At 46.7% G+C, this 22204-nt stretch overlaps 1 protein-coding gene across 1 annotated transcript in view; it reads left to right on the top strand.

Moving 5' to 3' along the window:
* Positions 1 to 137: 137 nt before the first annotated feature.
* The window catches only part of OSBP (oxysterol binding protein), a 35398-nt gene continuing 13331 nt past the window's right edge, over positions 138 to 22204 (top strand). The window contains exons 1-9 of the mRNA XM_003993413.5: positions 138 to 502; positions 5074 to 5282; positions 7974 to 8224; positions 13254 to 13452; positions 13708 to 13810; positions 14133 to 14187; positions 14366 to 14497; positions 20020 to 20265; positions 20544 to 20664. Of these exons, the coding sequence (XP_003993462.2) occupies positions 138 to 502; positions 5074 to 5282; positions 7974 to 8224; positions 13254 to 13452; positions 13708 to 13810; positions 14133 to 14187; positions 14366 to 14497; positions 20020 to 20265; positions 20544 to 20664 (1681 nt within the window). The remainder of the gene's footprint in view (positions 503 to 5073; positions 5283 to 7973; positions 8225 to 13253; positions 13453 to 13707; positions 13811 to 14132; positions 14188 to 14365; positions 14498 to 20019; positions 20266 to 20543; positions 20665 to 22204) is intronic.

Raw genomic sequence — 22204 nt, 5'->3', positions numbered from 1 at the left:
CTCCTCCCGCGGCGGGCCTGGCGGGGCGGGGACGCTGCGCGGCCGCGGCTGATGCGCTAGCCGTGTGGGGCGCTCCGGGCGGCGACGGCGGCTCTCGTAGGCGGTTCCGGTCCTGTATCTCGGGGCGGCGGCGGCTCATGGCGGCGACGGAGCTGAGAGGGGTGGTGGGGCCGGGCCCGGCGGCCATTGCAGCTCCGGGCGGCGGCGGCACCGGTCCCCCAGTGGTGGGAGGCGGCGGCGGCGGCCGCGGAGACTCGGGGCCGGGCTCCGGGGCCGCGCTGGGCACGGTGGCCGCGGCGGCGGCGGGCGGCCCGGGCTCCGGCGCCGGGGGAGTGGCGGCTGCGGGCCCGGCCCCTGCGCCGCCGGCGGGGGGCTCCGGCGGCTCGGGCGCCGGGGGTTCGGGCTCGGCTCGAGAGGGCTGGCTCTTCAAATGGACCAATTATATCAAAGGCTACCAGCGGCGGTGGTTCGTGCTGAGCAACGGGCTCCTGAGCTACTACAGGTAACTGCTTCCGGGGCGCCGTCCCCCACCGCAGCCCACAGTCCCCGCGCCGTCACCCTCTGGAGCCGGCCCCGCAGCCAAGGTCGCCCCAGGCCCCTTTTCGTCACCTGCGCGCACTGACAGCCCGCGACGCGAGCCCACCTGCACGAAAGTGAACGCCCCGGGGCTTCCCTCTCCACCTGGGTTACCCGCTCTTGGTGCAATACCTTCCCCTCCGTCCCTGGCCTTTCCAGTTGTTCGGAGAGCATCTACTCTTCCATTGTGTTTGCACCAGCACGGCGGTGCAATGATGAATTCTGCGAGGAAGGCGCTGTCGTAGCTGCTAAGGGGCACATGTAGGAGAGCAAAGCCCCGGCATGGTTCGCAAGGAACTTGCTGTGAAAGTCCCAAATCTTAGCTGTCTGTGCTGTCTTAGCTGTCTCCAGAATTCAAGGTTATTAGCAGCCTTTGATGTACCCGCCGTTGCTCTCTCCACGTTCAGGCACAAGGACACCAGGCACAGGGTGGCCTCCGTATCTCTCCCCTGTCTTTATGTCTCCCAGACTTGGCATATGCTTTCGCCTTCTGAACAGCCCATAACGGAGATGTGCCCTCCAGTGCTGCTTTTATTTACGCTGACCCCACCTCCCACCATGGGAATGATTCCAGTGGTCTCTCCGGTATTTCCGGGGTCTCTTTGGTTGGTCCGCTTTAAGTTTTATTAAAAGAAGAATCCATGTCTTTGGTACGATTACTTCTGTTCAACAGTGTTTGTTTTGGAATGTTTAATATATATTCGTGGCAGCTCACAAGCTTGCCATAACTGTAGCATGCTTTTGGCTACTCCGGTTACGCCAGATAGAGGGGCTAAGATGCTGGATGTGGAGACAGGACATAAACATTTCCTGAGTACTGGACAGTTTGGGTAGTTTCATTGACTCCCAACAATAACCCTGGGGATCAGGAGATATTCCCATCTTACTGATGAGGAAACTGAGACTTAGTCTGGGCAACTATTCCAAGGTCTTGAGGAGTCAGGATTTGAAACCGGTTGTCTTCACACCATCATAACCTAAAACCCAAGTTAGTGTTACTTGAATCAATCAAATAACAGATAATTGCTTGCCTATAGCAAGTAAGTTTCTAGATTTCTGTTGCTATATACAAAATGTGTATAGTTTCTAGATCACAGTACTTTATGCAAAATGTATAAAAGTTTCCTTTAAGGGAGGGGCACCTGGGTGGTTCAGTTGTTTGGGCGTCTGACCTGACTTTGGCTCATGATCAGGTCATGATCTCGCAGTTTGTGAGTTCGAGCCCCTCGTCGGGCTCCGTGCTGACAACTCGGGGCCTGGAGCCAGCTTCGGATTCTGTGTCTCCTTCTCTCTCTGCCCCTCCCCTGCTCATGCTCTGTCTCTTTCTCTCAAAAATAAACATTAAAAAAAAAATTTGTTTTTAAAGTTTCCTTTAAGGGAGACTTTGCTTAATATAATGGCACTTCTAATTGAAACCTTTTTTGTAAAAAAGTCCTATTTGAGACCCAAAATGCTGTTAAGAGCAGCTCACTGTATTTCTTTTCCTCTGCACGTAGTCACTCTGCTACCAGGAGAGGTAGGGTGAATGAATCTCTTCCTCAACCCCACCGTATCAGCACTTAGAGGATTTTGAGGGGAAATTGAAGGTGGGAGTTGGAGGTTGTTGAGGGTGAAAAATGCCTTAGCACATCCTCACTGTTCCTGCCACATTGTGAACAGTTGTGTGGGTCATTTGCATTATTATATTCAGAATTGATTTTAATTTTAACCCTCTCTCAGTACGCATCCAGGATGATCAGTTTAAGGTTCGATCACACATCTAAAGTTTTAATGTGTGTTCCAAAGTTTTTCTCCTATTCAAGTTCCTGTTTTCCTGTTATACTGACCATCATCCTAAAGTTCGGTTGATTTGTATCCTAACTTTGCTTGTAAGTCACTATTAACACTGCTCATTTTCGTAAGTTGTGTATCAGCTGAGGACTTTACTGTGTGGTCTTTTTTCTCCAAATTCTTAGCGGATCATCTTTCCAGGCCATTTGATTCTTTGATCAGTACCAGTCTTAATACTGATCTTGGTTGGACATTAATAACTTCTCTGTTGCTATCTCTTCAAGTACTTGTAACCACCTTTAACTTCTGTCTTACAAGAGTTAGGAGCACCTATCTGACTACAGATCAAACTGCTTCCAAAGCATACTGAACCACATATTGGGAAATATGCCATAGGCCTGTCTTTGCCAACTAAGATGGTCCCACCCACAAACCAACCAAGCAACAGGAACCAGGGTTATCAAATCTATGCACTACCTTCAAAATCACAGTGAAGTTCTTCCTCCCAACTATACTGGTGGTTTATTCTTCTTGACAGGGTTCTCTGTGTCCCCGTCTCCCTACAGTTATTTAGCTAAATTGTCATTTCTCCTGCTTTTCATGCCTCCAAAACCAGTTGTCTCCTCTATATGCCTTTTACAAAATACTGCTTTCTTTTTAACTGAGACCATATACTTCCTAGACCCATCCTGTGATGAACTGTCCTCATAGGCTTTGACGGGCCACTTCCCTCTTTTTACCCATCCTTGCATACACAGATACATGGATGTCCCATTACTTAAAGCCGTGTGTAGAATCCCGGCTTTCCCAGACACATGGTGACAGGGCCATAGCATTAGTCTTCCTGACTAGCTTCCAGAGATTGAGTTACTATTTCTGCTGGCCTTAAAGGGAACTTTCTGGTCAGAAGGCACCACCTAATTAATACTGTGGTGCCTGAAGAACTTATCTTGCACTCTCAAAACCATGTCTTTCCAGCCTCTGCACTAATCATTTATAAACAGAGGTGTATCGGCCTGAACCCAAGAGCTCCTGAGTCAAGCCTGCCTTACTCCTAGGGTTCCTTGGTATTTCTGCAACTGCTACAGACTTTAGGTGATTTGAGAAACTTCTTTAGTTTATGAAGATGACCCAGGCAGAAGAGATTCCTAGGAAGTGGCTTGTGAAAAGTTCCAGCACGTTGTGAGGAACGCAGTACAGGGTCCGAGCAGCACCTTTGGAGTAGAAAGCCAGGGTGAGCTGGCCTGTCAGCTGCGGGTCTGAAATTCAGCCTGCATTATTCATAATGTAACTGAAGCCTGGGGGCGGGGGAGGGGAGGGGAGGTAAGGATAGAAAAAACAGGGATTCACATTACATCGTGGCAGGTGCAGGGGTGAAAAATGGCCCAGTCCAGTGAGACCCCCCTGGCCATCCCCTACTGCTCATTTGTGCCTTTGAGGAAGAAAAACCAGTTTCATGTGACACACTGAACAATAGCAAATCTGTCTTCCTAAGCACAGTAAACAGACTTTCTCAAACATACCAAGTCTTCGTTTCTGGAGATGGGGTGTGTGTCATTTCTGGCACGCAGGAGCTCTGGACGTGCCAGGTGTGTTGGGCCGCTTGGCTCCAGTGCAAAGGAAATGGCTCTGCTCTGCCCTGTGGCAGTTGGCCAAGGACTTTGACCTCTTTATGTTCCAAGTTGGTCAGGGAAAACTGTGGTCTCACCATGCAGGTCTCTGGGCAGAAGCAGCGGGGTGGGCGGAGGGGAAATTCACTCAGTTTGCAAGGTATACTGAGTCGTGCCAGTAGCTTGGTATTTTACATGAAGTAGCTCGTAGCCTGTTGTCACCAAGCAGTGATGTAAAGTTCAAAAGTTAGTCTATTAATAGAGCCGTCAGTCAGAGATGGGGAAAATTTTTACACCCAGTCCTCCGAGAACAGATTTGCTGAATCTTTCTTAGCTATTAATAGGATGGCTTAGGAGTTCCCGCCAAGCGAGGCCAGCGGACCTTTGGCGAGAACATATTCCAGAGAGAGTATACTACCTGGTGATTCTTTTAGGATTATTCTTTACCTCCACAGAAAGCTAGTCCTTTCTCTTTCCTGTCATTTGAGCTGTGGTCGATATTTAATACCCTCAGCATCTCAGCATTCCTTACACTTACGCAATATAATTCTAAGCGTAGTGTGACAGTTCTCATTAGGGCTGAGTTACAGTTGGGGGGGGGGTGCAGTATATGTAAAATGGAGCTATTCTTTAAGGCGATGAGATTGTTACAAGAAATTTTGTTGCGTGAGTTTATAAACCACTATTTTATAACTATACCCCACTAAATAAAAAGGAATTCCTGCCTACAGAAGGGCACAAGGGAACTTGTTGGGGTGATGGACATGTTCTACAATTTGTGGAGGCGGCTACACAATTGTACACATTTGTCAAAACTCACTGCCTTACACACTTAGCATGGCCGGATTACCGTTGTATGTCGTGAATGCTCCCGCGAAGGCGATTTCCAAAAGGCTAAGGGAGAGAGCTCAGAACTCCGAAACAACACTTACTGGCCATGAAAGGAGAGCCCTACTGACGGTTTCTGGAATTAGAGGGAGCCATCTGAGGGAAAGAGTAGAACTTGCTGTTGCCTAGGACTACCGTATTTTTGAAAAGGGTTATGAGAAGACAACGTGGTGAAGGATACTCCATCCGTCAACTTTCTCCTTAGCTTGTCTTCATCTCATTATTGTAGGTCAAAGGCCGAAATGAGACACACCTGCCGTGGTACCATCAACCTCGCCACGGCCAACATCACCGTGGAGGACTCCTGTAACTTCATCATTTCCAACGGGGGTGCTCAGACCTACCACCTGAAGGCGAGCTCAGAAGTGGAGCGACAGCGCTGGGTGACAGCCCTGGAGCTGGCCAAGGCGAAGGCCGTGAAGATGCTGGCGGAGTCGGGTAGGGAGCGAGGCACGCCGCGTCGGGGACGCGTCCTGTTTGCCCCTGCTAGGCACGAATCTTACCTTCTCCCTCGCTGTCGTTCAGTTATCAACCATCCCCTAGTGTGTCCGGCTTCTCTTCGTCACACGGTGTCTCTCCCTGCAGCGGTGGCTTGCAACGGGGGGGCAGTGCTGCCCTGCAGGGGACACTAGGCAGTGTCTGGAGACATTTTTGTTGTCACAGCTGAAGCCTGGTGGTACTGCGGGCATCCAGTGAGTAGAGGCCAGGGATGCCGCTAAGCCTCCTGCAGTGCACAGGACAGCGCTCACAACAGAGATGGATCCGGGCCCAGATGCCAGTAGTGCCGAGGTTGAGAAACTATCCTGGAGGCGTGACAGGTGTCTTTTGGCTTTTAATGCCATTTGACCACCTTAACATTTTGAGAAATAATTATTTTATGGCTAGGGCAGTGTGAAGATGATTACAACTCACAATTTGGTTCTATCTTTACTTTTTTCTTTCTCCCCTGACAGTTTACTTATTTTTTACCTTTTTTTTTTTTTTTTTTTTTTTTTTTTTTAAGTAGGCTCCATGCCCAGTGTGGGGCTTGAACTCACAACCCTGAGATCAAGAGTCACATGCTCTACCGACTAAGCCAGCCAGGGGCCCCTTTCTTATTTTTTGTTTAAAAAAAATTTTTTTTAATGTTTATTCCTTTTTTGAGAGAGAGACACACATAGATCATAAGTGACGAAGGGGCAGAGAGAGAGGGAGACACAAAATCTGAAGCAGGCTCCAAGCTCTGAGCTGTCAGCACACAGCCTGATGTGGGTTTGAAACTTACAAACTGTGAGATCATGACCTGAGCCAAAGTTGGACTCCCAACCGACTGAGCCACCCAGGCACCTCTCTCATTTATTTCTTAATTGAGTTGAAACAAACCATCTTTATAGATTACCAAAATCATTACATGTGATACTTTTTTTTTTTTTTAATGTTTATTTACTTTGAGAGAGGGAGAGATCTCTGTGCAAATGGCAGAGAGAGAAAGGGATTGAGAGAAAGAATCCCCAGCAGGCTCTGCACTGCCAGGACGTGGGGCTCGATCTCACGAACTGTGAGATCATGACCTGAGCCGAAATCAAGAGTTGGAAGCTCCACCGACTGAGCCAGCCAGGTGCCCCTACATGGGATACTTTCTGTGAAAAATCTTCATTTTGCTACCTTAGTTTCACTAAAAAGAGCAGTCTCAACATTTTTTCTTCAAGGAAAATGCTAGGATTTCCCCTGTCCCAGCTGTTGATAGTTTAATCACACTGAGCTTATTCACTCAGACCTTGACCAAGATGGTCACCTGCTGGCTGTTGTTCATCTCCTGTTTTTCTTATCCCGTCACCTCCCACACTGGATTTTATATCTGTTGGTCAGTGAAAGGAAAATTCTCTGCTTGTAAGTTTTCTTGTAAGGGTTATATTTTGACTTTGGTCCTGCCTCTCGGTCTAGCAGACAGGGCAGGCTTTCCTTATTTCTTTTGTTTTGATGTTAGTGCTGATGTTAGCTCCCCTAAAGAAAGTGACACTGCTGGAAAAGCATTTTGCTGTTGCAGAGTGTTAGGTATAAAACTGCTAGCAAAGGGTACGACATAGCTCTCTGTTGGATGTTTTGTTGGAGGGTCATTTAACACAAGACCTTGCGTCGCTTTCAGTGCTATGATGGCTTTCGTGTCAAATGAGTTCATCACAAAGTTCCCGAGCTCTCCTTTGGAGAAGATAAATCAATGGGTCTTTTGGTGATGTGGACATTGTTTACCAAGAGCCAGACTGCAACTCTCAACCCATTTCATACAGGGTTCTCCCATCACCCAACAGATGGTCGCTTAGACTGGGTTGGAACCCTCAAGCTTGAGTTCAAAGGCTCAACAATTCATTCCCAAGGCCAGGGGCCATTTAATTTCTCCCTCCTGTCCTCCGGGTCATTGGTTCTCAAAGTTCAGCGTGCATTGGAATGGCCTGGGCAACTTACTCAAAATGCAGGTCCTGGGCCTTGCCTCAGACCAGTGTAATCAGTTTCTGGGGGTGAGGCCAGAGCTTCCTTGGCACCTTTTAGAAGAATCCCAGGGGTGGAGGGATTGAATGTAGGGGTCAGAAGGTATAGACTTTAAGTTATAAAATAATTAAATACTGAGGAAGTAACATACCGCATGATGACTATAATTAACACTGTGTGGTATATTTGATAATTGCTAAGAGAGTAGATCCTAAAAGTTCTCATCACAAGGCAAATAAACATTTTTTCCTTTTTTTTTTTTTTTGTATCTATATGAGATGATGGATACTAACTAAATTTATTGTAGTAATCATTTGGAAATCTATGTAAGTTGAATCAGTATGCCTATATAGTGCCATGGCAATTATAACCCAATAAAACTGGAAGAAAAAAGAAAAGCAAAATAAATGCTTGTTGTGTGGCCCAGGGCACGGGGGTGAAAAGAAGAACCACCCCAGGTGTCCATGGCACCACACTGCAGTCAGATCGGTGGGGGGCTGTGAACCGCACTGTAGTCGAATCATCTGGTAAGGGTGAACACCTGGTGGGTCAGTTCGCCCGGCGTGAGAGCCGGTTTAGTTGTAGACAGTTGGTAGGGTTCCGACCCCCAGCCCTAGCATCCCGTAACTGGGGTCCTCTAACTCGCCCTCGGGCCCCCTGCAGATGAGTCGGGAGATGAAGAGTCTGTGTCACAAACCGACAAGACCGAGCTGCAGAACACCCTCCGGACGCTGTCCAGCAAGGTGGAGGACCTGAGCACGTGCAACGACCTGATCGCCAAGCACGGCACTGCGCTGCAGCGCTCCCTCAGCGAGCTGGAGTCCCTGCGGCTGCCCGCCGAGAGCAATGAGAAGATCAAGCAGGTCAATGAACGGGCCACACTCTTCAGGATAACGTCCAACGCCATGATCAACGTAAGTGCAGCTGGCACCTGTGTAGCTTTTTTTTTTTAATGTTTTTAAATCATTTTTTTAAGGTTATTTATTTTGAGAAGGAGAGAGAGAGAGAGAGAGCGAGCAAGTGCGCGTTAGCGTGGGTGGGGAAAGGAGAAGTGGGGAGAGGGAGAGAGAATTTCTGTCTCAAGCTGGCTCCGCACTGCCAGCGTAGAGCCCGGTGTGGGGCTCGGACTCCTGAACCGTGAGATCGTGACCTGAACCAAGACACCAAGAGTGGGACACACAACTAACCAAGCCACCCAGGCGTCCCCTGTGTTGCTTTTTGATTCTTCCGCTCTGGAAAAGTCATTCTCCCCAAGTGCCGGAAAATTGTAATTGATAAAGCACAGAACATTAGGTCCTGCTTCACTGCTCAGGGGACTTAAGTTACATTGTTTGTTGCATGAAATAGAACAGGCCGCACAGATGGAATGACTTTCATGCTCTGCTCCAGCCATGGGTCAGCCCACCGTCCCAGCGTGGGAATTAACTAGGAGTCCAGAGGTCCAGCCTTGCTTCTGCAGCTGGCAGGATATCTGCCGGTGATGTTAGTTGAGTCCCTTAACCTCTCCGGTTGTGGTTTTGTCTATTTGTTTTTCATATAGCTTTATCTGTTGGATCTGAGAGGTCTCCATGGGTCCTTTTTACAGTTGTGTTTGAGCTTCAGGTCTTACCGTACTTTGCTAGCGCATTCTGGCCTACAGTGTGGTAAGTGGGGGCTGGCCGTGTGCTAGGGAGAGAGAGCTTTATAATACGAGTTAGTCCCATCTTTAGTCCTTGATTTCAGGGGTAACTCCAGGTGATAGAACAAAATACTCCAGTTTGGGTACTTTGCTTTCAAAAAGAAGGGACCAATCCTTCTGCCTCCTTACGGCTCCAGCCTCGGGTGGCTGTTGGTCTGTGGGCATTAGTGATGTATTTCAGATAGGAGGTGATAGTTCTGAAGTGAATACACGGTTTGAACAGTGCTGTTTCTCTGATGGTGACCGATTCTCACCTGGCTGGTTGTTTCACTTAGCTTGCACATGAGAACAGCAGAGTATGTGTCCTAAGGCAAGTGAAAAGAGTATTCTGAGAAAGGGCTTATGCTGGCTTTTCCTCTAATTAAATGGGATGAAATTACTTCACTAGGGCCAGGTTTTCGCTTGTTCAGAGAGTGATACTAAGACGTCTGCTTAGAACTAGTTTAGTTCACATGGCTTCTAGAGATCAAAGGTCTTGTCCTGTGACCAAGGGAAAATTTAGTTTTTCTCACTTAAAATCCCTTTGTTACTTAATAGAAAGTTGTTCTAACCTATCATTTTCTGAAGTGTTGAACATTTTCTTCAGTGCTCTGATTCACACCGGGTAGAAGAGACTAATTATTTTTGTCCACTTCAGGACTTCAGGAAGATCACCTGTCTCCCAGGACCATTCTACCAATCAGCATGGATGCTTGTGTTTCTAATGTCTAGTCGTGTGCTCTTTTCCAAACTGTCCCACTTCTTAGTGACTGTATGCCTGTTTTTCAGGTCCTTTTATGATCAGGAAAATCTCAAATCATTCAGGTCAATTAACTTTGTTTATTTATTTGTTTATTTTGAGAGAGAGACCAGAGAGAGAGCAAAGAGAGAATCCCAAGCAGGCTGTGAGCTGACAATCTGGGGCTTGAACTCATGAACTGTGAAATCATGACCTGAGCTATAGTCAAGAGTCGGACATTCAACTGACTGAGCTCCCCAATAAATACACTTTTAATTAATTTATTTAAGTGTTTATTTTTGAGAGAAAGAGAGTACAAGCGGGGGAGGGGTAGGGAGAGAGAGAGAGGGAGACGCAGAATCTGAAGCAGGCTCCAGGCTCCAAGCTATCATCGCAAAGCCCCATTCAGGGCTCTGTCCCACGAATCGTGAGATCATGACCTGAGCCAAAGTTGGACACTTAACCGACTGAGCCACCCAGATGCCCCTAGATATATTTTGTAAATAGAATAGCTCAGGACACAACAGTCTTCTGACAGTGAGTGTTGCCTTTTATCCATGTCATGTGAACACCCTGCTCCAAGTTTTCTTCTTCTCTGATGTGAAAATTTTGCTAAATCAAACACCTCTTGATTAAAAGATTTCCCATAAAACTGAAACTTAGTTTGGATTTTTTTTTTTTTTTTTTTCAAAAATGCTTATCTTTGTTCCGTGGGGGCAATTCTTCCCAGGTTGTAAATGTTCAGAGTTTGTGTTGAAGGGAATGATCCCTTGAAAGCGAGAGGGAAGTTTTGTTTTGTCATTCTGTTCTCCCCAGTACCTCCTGTGCCCCCTTCACAGCTGGTTGTTGCTTGCGGTGCATTTTTTTTTTTTTTTTTTTTATCATCGTGTTGCTTCCTTTGTATTTTTTAGGTGATGATGGCAAGGCCTTAAAATTAACATGCTAACTTCACATCTCAAAATAGGCCAAGTTTTATCAAAGGAAGAGTACATTGCACTCAATTTCTTGTTTGCTTAGGACATAGCTTTTCTTATTACCAAAGTGAATCTGACCAAGGAAGTAAATTTGACACTGTTAGCGTATCCATTTGCTTATTCGGCAAGCATCTACTGAGCACCCTCTGTGCTCTAGGCCCTGTGCTAGGGAATATAAAACAGTTGTGGATGTGGTGCCTGCTCTCCGGGAGATTATTCTCTAGTGAGGGGACAGAGAAGTAACCAGATCTTCATAGAGTGGTGCTAAGTGCCGTGATGGAAAGGAACACAGGCTGCTATGGTGTAGTACATTCAAGGTGTTTAGCTTAGAGTGGGAAGATTAGAGAAGGTAACTCCTCAACTAAATTCTGAAAGACCACAGAGAATCTTCCTGTGAAAATAGACAATTAAGAGCTTGGGGCCCTGAAGTCCCAACTGCCATGGTTAACCACCTCCATAACCTGCTTCCTCTGTGAACTCCTGTCCTTTTCTATAAAACGGTGATGATGCTAGTAGCCACTCAGAGGGTTGTTGAAAGGCGTTTAGTAGCTAATTGACAGAAAGTGTTCAGCAAAGTGCCTGATGTATAATTGTCTCACTAAATTTTAGTTATGATCAGTATGGAGGGAAGTGAGGAAGAAGAATAGATCTAGGCACAGCTCTGGCTGTGTGGATCCCTCCCTCTCTCCCAAAGTCTGGGAACTACTAATTGACTATTAGAACAAGGAAGTAGCTAGAGATAAGGCTGGCCAGGGATTAAGTGTGGGGGAGGGGAGGGGTGCAGATCCTACTCAATGGGCTTGGTAGAGTGGATTAGAAGCGGATAAGACCGATTTTGATGGAGGCTTAACTATGATAGCTAACACCTTATTGAATGCTTACTGTGATCCCAAGATTTCTGAGTGCTTTACATGTGACGCAACCACTCTTTGAGACAGTTGCTGTGGTTATCCTCTGTTTACAGATGAGGCACAAAAAGGTTAAATAACTTGCCCCAAATTCCATAGCTAGTTAGTAGGATGGAGCTGTGATTTGAACCCCCGACGGTGGACCTCTACAGTAGGTACTCTGTACTGCCTCTGAGGGTGGAGGATGGAAAGAAATGTCCACAGCTCCCAGAAATAGTAAAGAAGAATCAATAGCACTTGATAATCGGAAATGGGAAGGGAAGAAAAATTAAGAATCAAGGATGCCTCCTGGTTTCCTGGCTTGGGCAGGGAGTACTGTTCTTGGTACGGAGAACAAACACCAAAGGGAGAGGCAAAGTCAGAAAGGGAATGTGGTGAGTTCACGCTGGGCCCCAGTGATTTTGAGATTACTTTGAGCCGTTGGATGGACAATTGGATATTCTGTCTCCATGAACACAGAGCTGGAATAGTCATTAGCCTATAAGCAGAGGTTGAAACCATGAAAGTAGATATTCTGTTTACCTTTTAGTTTCTCCATAACAGGGCATAGACTTTTAAGCTTACATTGCTTCCTTCCTTCATTATTCATGAAGCAAACTTTATCAGGCTCCTACTATATGCAAAGCCAACTAAGTTAGGAGCTGGAGATCTATATATAATTAAGGTATAAACGGTGTCTTCAAGTTGCTCATAATCCATCTGGAGGACAGAACATCAGTCACGATACCGCTGTGGCTGGCATAAAACAGATGTGCAAAGTGCTATGAAATGCAGAGGAGAGATTGGCCGCTTAGGAGGTCGTCACAGAAGAAGTAACATTTGCCATAGACCTCAGAGAACGAACAAGACTTGGCCAAACAGAGGAAGCGGGCAGGAAAGGGCATTCCTGGCAAAGCAAACAGCATGTGTGTGTGGTGGGCAGGCCTGAAAGAAACAAGTGTCCAAGAAATGGTGAGCAGTTCAGTGTGGCTCCACCCTTGGGAGGTGCCTGGGGAGGAGGATACAGGGCAGGTGGTGGCCACACCTGAAGGGTCATTTGCTTTCAAGCCAATAGTTAGGCTCCCAGTGGGGAGCCCATGAAGGGCCTAATATGATCAGATCTGTGTTTTGTCTCTAGATCCCTTCTTGGATGCCTCAGGTAGCTTCTAGTTGTTAAGGTTAGTTGTTTCTCTTAGCGACCAAAATAAAAATCAGTCACATTGCCCCATATTTGATCTAATTCAGGGCAGATTCCCTATTCTCAGCATCTGAATTCCTCAGCTTGAGGTGACCTGAGCTTGGTCCCGAATGTATTGAAAGCAGTTTTCCTCTGCTTGTCCTCATTTTTCTTTTAGTCAATAGATTTCTTCTTTTGGTTCAGTTCACGTAGCTGCCCTTTGTGATGTTGCCACAAATACTTCGTCTAGGTTTACTGCTCACTTGGCATTTGTGTAGGCCTCATGACCAGGAATATATAAAAGAACCGTGATGGCCATGTTGAGCTTTTCTCCTGGGGCTGACCTTGATTGCTTCACGGTCCTGGCCGTGGAATAACAGGGATTCTTTGGCCGTAATATGCTAAAGTTCCTAGAATAAAGTGACTTAATGGGCTTGCAGAGGCCTGCGGGGGGAATCTCTCTGACTGGCTGAGTTGAGCTGACCCCTCTCCACTCTTTCCCCATACAGGCCTGCAGAGACTTCCTCATGTTAGCCCAGACCCACAGTAAAAAATGGCAGAAGTCCCTCCAGTATGAAAGAGACCAGCGTATCCGCCTGGAAGAGACCCTGGAGCAGCTGGCGAAGCAACATAATCACCTGGAGAGGGCCTTCCGGGGCGCCACCGTGCTGCCTGCCAACACTCCCGGCAGCACTGGTTCCGGAAAAGGTAAGACACTTGGTCCTCGGGGTCGCCTGTTCACACGTGAGCCAGGGCCGTCTTCTGCCCTTGATAGAACAGCTGCAGACTCTCGAGAACCAGTGACTCCTGTGACAGGGAACTGGAGCCGTTTACTTCTCCTGGCTTTTCCACTGCTTTCTATCATGCGTGGCCATGTTTGTGGTTCGCGCAGTAAAGATCCTGCCATGCCTGGTTTGGGTAAAGCCGAGCCACGGTGAGCGACAGGGCTGCTTCTCCCTGCAGATCAGTGCTGCTCTGGCAAAGGAGACATGAGCGATGAGGATGATGAGAATGAGTTTTTTGATGCTCCTGAGATCATCACCATGCCTGAAAATTTGGGCCACAAGTAAGTTGTCCTTGCCTCCCCCGAAAAATGAGCACATCTGACCTTCGATGTTGAGAGATATTTAGGTGGGAGTATCGTAGTTGTCAGGGTTAACTAAGATCCGGACTCTTTTCCTTAAGTGAGTGGAACACCGTCAACTTTTTTACATGAGCAGGTTCTCCAGAGATGTTTAAATTCACGCACTTTGAATCTGAGTGTTGTCGCTCGGTCACCCATTACGTTACCAAGTTGTGCTTAACATTCCGCTCTGCAAAGACGTGGCGAGGAGCGGAGTCTAGTTGTGATCTGTGTTCTGACTCTCGTGTGTCTCCCACCTGTGTAGACGTACTGGCAGCAACATCAGTGGAGCCAGCAGTGACATCAGCCTGGATGAGCAGGTAACTCTCACCTGGGAGCCATCGGGTAAGGGACTCGGGTGTGATTCCCAAGGATTGGCGTGTAAAGGGCTAAGAAAAACAGAAAATGCTGATTCTTTAGTATGGGGGAAGGGGAGCTTATAAATACCGGGTTTTCTGTTCTTTGTGGGTAATTGAATGGCTTTGTTTTTGCCCTCAGTACAAGCATCAGCTGGAAGAGACCAAGAAGGAAAAGAGAACTAGGATACCATACAAGCCAAACTATAGCCTCAATTTATGGAGCATCATGAAGAACTGCATTGGGAAAGAACTCTCAAAGATCCCCATGCCGGTGAGGTTCTTATACACCCGGGCTTGCCCCGTGACTGCCCCACCCTCTTGAGAGGCAGCTTGTGACATGGTCTTCGTTACCCTTATAGTCATAAACTGCCCCTTCAAATTAGCTGCCTTAGTGTAGTCTATGGATCTGGTGTGTTTCCAGAGCATTTAGAATCAGATGCATTGGTTTATAATGTTTATGAGCAGATTCCTAAGCTAGATGTGCCTGGGGGCATGCACAGATAAATACGGCATAGTTTCTGTTTTTCAAAAAGCACATAGTTTAAAAGAGATGGACATGAAAACAGGTAGACAGTTTTACTCTCTGTGGTAGTGTTACGGGAAGCACTGTCCATACACAGGCTTGGGGAGCACAGAAGCATCGTTCCATCTGGGAAGATGAGGACCATCTCCATGGTGAAGTCGGTGTTTGGGCTAACCTCCCTGCCTCCTGTCCTGCCCTCCCCCAGTCTGTCCACACCGTTATGAAAATGGCTTTTCTTTAAAAAAAATTTTTGTTTAATGTTTATTTAGTTTTGAGAGACAGAGCATGAGTAAGGAAGGGGCAGAGAGAGAGGGAGACACAGAATCCAAAGCCGACTCCAGGCTCCAAGCTGTCAGCACAGAGCCCGACACGGGGCTCAAACCCACAAACCATGAGATCATGACCTGGGCCCAAATCGGATGCCCAACCAACTAAGCCACCCAGGCACCCCTGAAAATGGCTTTTCTCAAATTACAAAAGTAGTCATGTCACTCCTTAGCCTAAAATCCTTAGCTGGATCCTTTTTGCTTTGAGCATAGTCCAGATTCCTCAGTGGGCTTGATACTTCCTCTCTTGGACCAGTTTCCACCCACACTGGCCGTCTAGTCACTCAGTTACCTTCAGACATGCAGAGGCATCTTGGTTTTTTCCCCCACAGGGCATTTGCACAGACTGCTCTTTCTGCCGGGATTTACATCTGCTCTCCACCCACCCATGCCGCTTTTCTTTTCCCAGGGCTAATACTCTTTTCTTCAGGATTCAGCTATGGCATCATCTTTTTTAGCAAGCTTTCACCGTGTGTCCGGTCAGGGTGGGAGGGCTGTCCTTTGTGTTCCAACAGGTTCCGTTGCTCGTTCATTACATAAGCATTTACTGAGTGCCTGCGATCTGCCTGGTGTTGGGCCGGTGTGTCAGTTAGGTATAGGGTCAGTGTAAAGAAACATCTCAAATCTGTTTGCGTAAACCCCGGGGTCAGCCAACTGTGGGCCTCAAGGGCGAATCTGTCTGCGACCTGTGCAGCCTGCAAGCTAAGAGTAGTTTTTATATTTTTAAATATTTCCAAAGAATCAAAGGGAGGATAAGATTTCATGCTGTGAAAATTGCGTAAAATTTCGATGTTCGTGACCCTCCAGCTTTATTGGAGCGCGGTGATGCTCATTCATGCATCGTGTGTTGTCTGTGGCTGCTTCCATCCTGCACCAGCCGTGTTGGGTCAGTGTAACAGGCCACATGGCAGTGTCATATGGGATAGTAAATATTTAGGCTTTGAGGGCCATGTAAATATTTACTATCTAGCCTTTCACAGAAAAAGCTGGCCAACCCCTGCCTTAAACAAATATTAGCTTAACTCATTCTCATGTTAAAGTCCAGAAGTAGGTGATCCAGGGCCCGTGCCATACTCCACACTCTCAGGACCAGGCTTCTTTCTGTCCTGTTGCCCTGCTAGGGCCTCAGTTCCTAGTTCTGAAGTGGCCGCTCCTGCTGGGACCCTCAGCGTCTCTCATTCCAGCCAGAAGGAAGAAGGAAAGAGAAGAGCATGTCCTGTCTTTTCAGGGTGCTTCCTGGAAATTACATAAACTATCTCACTTTAGTCTCTTTGGCCAGAATTTAGTTCTATGGCCACAGCTAGCTGAAAAAGAGGCTGGAAGTGAAGACTCCTACCTTCAGTGGCAGGACCTCGTTAAAAATTGGGGGGTTCTATTTCTTGCAGAAGAAGGGCAGAATGGAGAGCGGGGAAAATGCAGAAAGTATTCCCTCCCCTCTTGGGTCTTATGGACCAGAGCGTGGTTTCTGCCTCTCCACAGACGGTGTTCCTCATGGTCTATAGAGACTGTGTCTTGTTGGTTTTCGTATCTTTGATGCTTAGCCGGTGCCTGGCACATACATACATACCATTCAGTAGATGTTGAAGTGATTCATTAACTGGTCTTAGAAGACAAAGATTTAGGGGCACCTCGGTGGCTCTGTCAGTTGAGTGTCCGACTCTTGATTTCAGCTGAGGTCATGATCCCAGGGTCGTGGGATCGAGCCCCACATCAGGCTCAGCACAGAGCGTGGAGCCTGCTTGGAATTCTCTCTCTCTCTCTGCCCCTCTGCCCAGCTCATGCACTTTCTCTCTCTCTCTCTCTCTCTCTCTCTCTCTCTCTCTCAAAAAAAAAAAAAAAAAAAAAAGAAAACAAATAGATTTATAGGTAGGTGTGTAAGAAAATGTCAATCTCCAGACAAGAAAAGGCCATGAGTTAGCATGTTAGAGACACATAAAACAATTGGTTCACTAGGGGCCTAAAAAGAACCCCACCTGCCCTGGAGCCTTGCAGAAAGTAGTGGGAAGGTGGGCTGGAAAGGCAGGCCATTGCAGCCTTAGAAATAAAGTTCCTGGGGTGCCTGGGTGGCTCAGTCAGTTGAGCGTCTGACTTCGACCCAAGTCGTGATCTCACGTTTCATGAGTTCGAGCCTTCGGATTCGGTGTCTCCCTCTCTCTCTCTGCCCCTCCCCTCTCGCTCTCTCTCTCTTTCTCTCAAAATAAATAAACATTGAAAAAAAACCTTTTTTTAAAAGAAAGAAAGAAAGAAGTGCAGTTTCTGCTTAGAAATAACTTCTGAGTCTCGGTGACCTCTCTCTCCTTTACCAGTAGTTCCTTGTTGACATTGCCACTAGGGCTGTGCAGTCTTGGACCTGTTTGCCTGAAACTCTAGTCCTCACCCTTCCCTGCTTTATGCTGTGTCACAGGAGAGTCGATTCCTCCAGGCGGTTTCTCAGGCTTCTGTGCCTTGGCGTCCAGTTGGGCTCCACCAGTGCAAGGCACGAGCGCGAGTTTGGAGCGAGAGAGGCAGAGGGACCCCAGGGTACTGCCCCATCCCCCCCCCCCCAGGTTCAGCTTCTGCGGGTACCCCTGGCCTCTGAGCCCTGGTCCTCCCACCGCTTCCCTTTGTTCCTCCAGCCCAGAGCCCGTGGCTTCCTGCTGTTGGAATCTCTAGGGTTGTCTTTGTTGGCTGCCTGAGCCTCCATCAGCCTGGTACCAAATTCCCTCCTTCCTTCTGCTTTAAATCCGCGGTTCGTTTGTTTCCCTGTTGGGCTTCTGGGTGATAAAGTGACCAATATGAAAAGTTTGGCACTTTAGAGAAACTCTGGTTCCTGGAACAGTTGCTGGGGGCCTGGGCTGTGCGAGTGAGAACGGCAAGGGCTTAAGGCTGCACCGATTCCAGCCCCAGGCTGTGTGCCGTGTGTCTTGTAGCCATCGGTGGAACACATTGCCCGTCTCGTTTTCCTCAACATGCACGGAAGTGTTACTTCGTGTGGCCTGAAATTCTGCCGATGAGAGATTTTGTTGGCCTAGTTTCTAAGGACCTTCTGTAAAAAAGGCTCTTGAGGATTTGAGCTGTGTTAGTCCATTACCCCCTCAGTGTCCGTTTTTCTTCCACTGGTTTTCTCGAAGTGTCTCTCAGTGTTGAGAAGATGGTTTTGGAGTGTGGCGCCCTTTTTAGTTGAGGCAGGGGTAGATCCTGCTTCCCAAAAGAGGAGCGTTTTTTTTTTTTTACTTTTTTTTTTTTTTTTTTTTTGAGAGAGAGAGAGAGAGAGACAAAGAGGGGCAACATGAGTGGGGGCGTGGGGGAGGGGCAGAGAGAGGAGACATAGAATCTGAAGCAGGTTACAGGTTCTGAGCTGTCAGCACAGAGCCCAGTGCAGGGCTGAACCCATGAACGATGAGATCGTGACCTGAGCCGAAGTTGGACGCTTAACTGACTGAGCCACCCAAGTGCCCCAAGAGGAGTGTTCTAATGTTGGTCCAGTGGCTCTGCATTCGTGAGGAATTTTCCCAGATAAATGCTGGGTATATTTCTCAGAGAAAAAGTAGGCTCTAAGCTTATTTATTTATTTATTTATTTATTTATTTATTTATTTTTAAATGTATAGATACATAGAAACAAACATGATAATATTAATACTGGTTCTCTTTGAGTGACGATATCTCAGGTAAATGTTTTCCTTTATACTTTGTTTTTAAAGTTGGTTATAGTAAAAATTATAAGACACTTCACAATTGAGAGGACAGTCAAATATTATAGTAGTATGTGGCTCAGGGGTTGGTGGGTAGAAGGTTGTACAAAATACAGAATACAAAAATAGAGAAAAAGAGCATAGGAAAGAGAAGTGTTTTTGTTTTAACTGAAATATTGCTCTAGGCCGGCTCCCAGTGGAAAGGGAGTTGCTTTCTTCCTTCCTGTCTTCTCTGGATTCAGAACTCAGGCTAATGTCACTTGTTCAGTGATATTGCTGTATTGTAAAGCTAAATCAGCTTTATGGGGTAGCCTGGGAACCTAACCTGTTTTTACAGTAATTTTTTAAGTAGTAAAGTCATCTTAAATTCCAAACGGTTAGTTTAGAAGTTAACTCCTGCGGGGATGGAGAGACAGTGTCTCTTTTGTTCACTTCTCTCTGTACCTAGTGGGTAGTACAGGGTCTGGAACATATGAGGGCTCAGTAAATATTTGTGGAATGCATAAGTGAATGAATGAATATCTTCCTCCTGACTGAAACGCGCGCGCGCGCGCGCACACACACACACACACACACACACACACTTGATCCTGTGGTTGAAAGTCCTAAGTTGGCTCTAAAACTTGAAAGGCAGAAACACTCAGTCCCCTGTCAGCCTCCATCATGAGCACTCCGGTCCACAACATGACTGTCCAGCCTCAGGGAAGAAATCAGAATCCTGGCCTGATGTAGAACTCAATCAATAATTCACAATCATCTCCTCTGGGGTGTAGAAGCTAACTTTTGTAATGTTTTCTTTTCACCAGTCAGGACGTGCCTGTACTTATAATTTATCAGCCTCTCTTTTCACCCTCAAGAATTTTAAATACCTCACTTCCTCTCTGGGTATACTTGTGCTAAAATACATTTCCTCTTTGATTCATTCCTTCTGTACCTATTTGATGACCGTTTCCCGTGGGTGAGGCATCGATAGCTTATGGCTATGCAATGATGAACAGAGAGGCGCGGTTCCCATCTCAAAGAGCATACAGTTAGTGAAATAAATGAAAACAGTAATGTATCTTGCTCATTGACAGGGTCAGTCGACCAGGGAGAGAGGGTTGCTTGTAGGTTAGATCTCAGAGCTGGTCTCCTGAGCAAAGGCCTCTTCTCTTCCCAGTGATTTGCTTTATCATCTCGACATTTTGATATGTCTCTCCACCTGCAAAACAATGAAACGGTCTCTTATGGATGTGTGGGCAAAGTTTTTATATCTGTTCTTTTCCTGACAGGTGAACTTTAACGAGCCCTTATCCATGCTTCAGCGCCTTACTGAAGATCTGGAATACCACGAGCTGTTAGACCGAGCTGCAAAATGTGAGAACTCTCTAGAACAGCTCTGTTATGTTGCAGCTTTCACCGTGTCCTCCTACTCCACTACTGTCTTCCGTACCAGCAAGCCATTCAACCCACTCCTTGGGGAAACCTTCGAGCTGGACCGATTAGAGGAGAACGGGTACCGATCCCTCTGTGAGCAGGTAAAGGAGCCTCGGGACTGTGATGCGTTTACTTTTTAAAGAAAGGGTTGACTTTTCAGTTGATCCCCCTGGGTGTCCTATTTGCAGAAATTCGGTCCCTGTCATCCCAGACTGCCGTCTCTTTTCCTTCAGGGCTTCAACACTGGAGGCCCTGGTATTCACCTACTGTTGTGGGGATAAAAATGTCAAGTGTGAATTCGGGGTGTTTATCACCAGTTCGTAGGCAGCATCTTTTCCTTCTCCTTTCTTCTTTAATTTGAACCACTGATTTCTTCAAGGTGAGTCATCATCCCCCTGCTGCTGCACACCATGCCGAGTCCAAAAATGGCTGGACATTGCGTCAGGAAATCAAAATCACCAGCAAGTTCCGAGGCAAATACCTCTCCATTATGCCCCTCGGTAAGGCCGCCATCCTTGTAAGAATTAGTCCTCCAGGAGGGAAAGATTTTCTGGCATGATGGAAGTGGTCCCTGGCTTAGGAGTCAGGAGACTGAAAGTCTGATTTGGGCACTGAACCATCCTCTCTAGCTCTGGGCAGCTCGTTTGACTTCTCAGCTATCAAATGAGTGAGGAGCCAGGAGGCTCTTTTTAAGGATCCATCCAGGCATGAATTCTTTATCTTCTTAGCTATATTTAGTAAATCTTTAAGAACTGTTTTAGAATACATATTCTAGCGCATGCTTAACGCCTTTTCTATCAGCCAGTGTTGTTTCCTGTGTTACACTGGCAATGTACTTCATACCAGTCCATTTACTCAGTAAATCAGAAGTCTTGTGACTGCAAGGTTAGGTCTCTCAGACAGTCCCTCCCCTTTTCCTCTCCTTTCTCCCCTCTCTCTTCACCACCGGAAGGGTTAGGTATCATTGATGTATTGGCCGAACTCCAGGTAGGATGAAACTTTGTTTTAAAAGATCTTACTGGATTATAAGTTAATTTTGCACCGAGATCAGAAAGATCAGGCCTGGGAATAGGCATCCTGATTTGCAGTGTTGGAGAGTCTCTACACTTTAGAGGAAATGAGATTGTTCACAAAGCGTCCTAGAGATTCTCCGACGCTCACTTGAACCAGAGTAGCCACATTTGGCCGTGTGTGTCCAGAAGAGTGAGTGCCGAAAAAGAAACACGAGCGGAAAGAGAGAAACCAAGTAGTACCTCCCTAGAAACAGAGCTGCCAGGAACTGCCTGAGCTCCTGGTGGCCTTCCATTTCCTGGTTCTAGTCTTCCATGAGGCCTAGCCGTAGCACGTGGCTAGAGTTGTCTTCTTTAGTAAATTCCCCTTTCTCTCAGAAATACAAAATATAGCAGGTATAGAAATTTCCTAGAAACCAGAAAGTAGCCAGAGACCAAACCCAGAAACGTTGGGAATATATTAAAAGGAGAAAAGAAAATGGAATGTTAGCTTTACCGCTTCATGGTTAATATGCAAAAAGATCTTAGGTGAAAAGGTGACGATGATTTTGTTCTTAATGTTTATTTACCAAGGCCCTGAAAACGGTTCCAATTGCTTAATTGTCTTTGATGCTAATAATTTCACAAGTATTAGGTTGAGGGTAGTAAATGCTTGGGATGTTCTTACCTAATTTGCACAACTAGGATATTAGTGGTCCTATTGCAGTATGACTTTCCCCCCATGGAGAAGAGTTTCAGAGGCCTGGTGAGGATCTCCAAAGGGACAGGTTATATTTAATTCTAAGGAGGGTTGTATTCATTTTTTAACGTAGCAATAAATCTAATAAATAGCAGTAAAATAGCAGTAAATCTACCAGTGGTCTGCGATACATTTTGTCTATGAGTGGTCTACTCTGGAGTCCTTTGAGGGGTAAATATTTGAATATGATATATGTGGTGGATCTAATTTTTTAGAGTCAAAAATTACCTTTGAAAGGATTCCATTCCTATGGTTATTTAAGGATTCAGGTCACCAGGATGTGCTGTTGCC

This window comes from Felis catus, chromosome D1 (assembly GCF_018350175.1).
Source record: "Felis catus isolate Fca126 chromosome D1, F.catus_Fca126_mat1.0, whole genome shotgun sequence".
NCBI classification, from domain to species: Eukaryota; Metazoa; Chordata; class Mammalia; order Carnivora; family Felidae; genus Felis; species Felis catus.
This window is presented reverse-complemented; position numbering and strand designations above follow the sequence as displayed.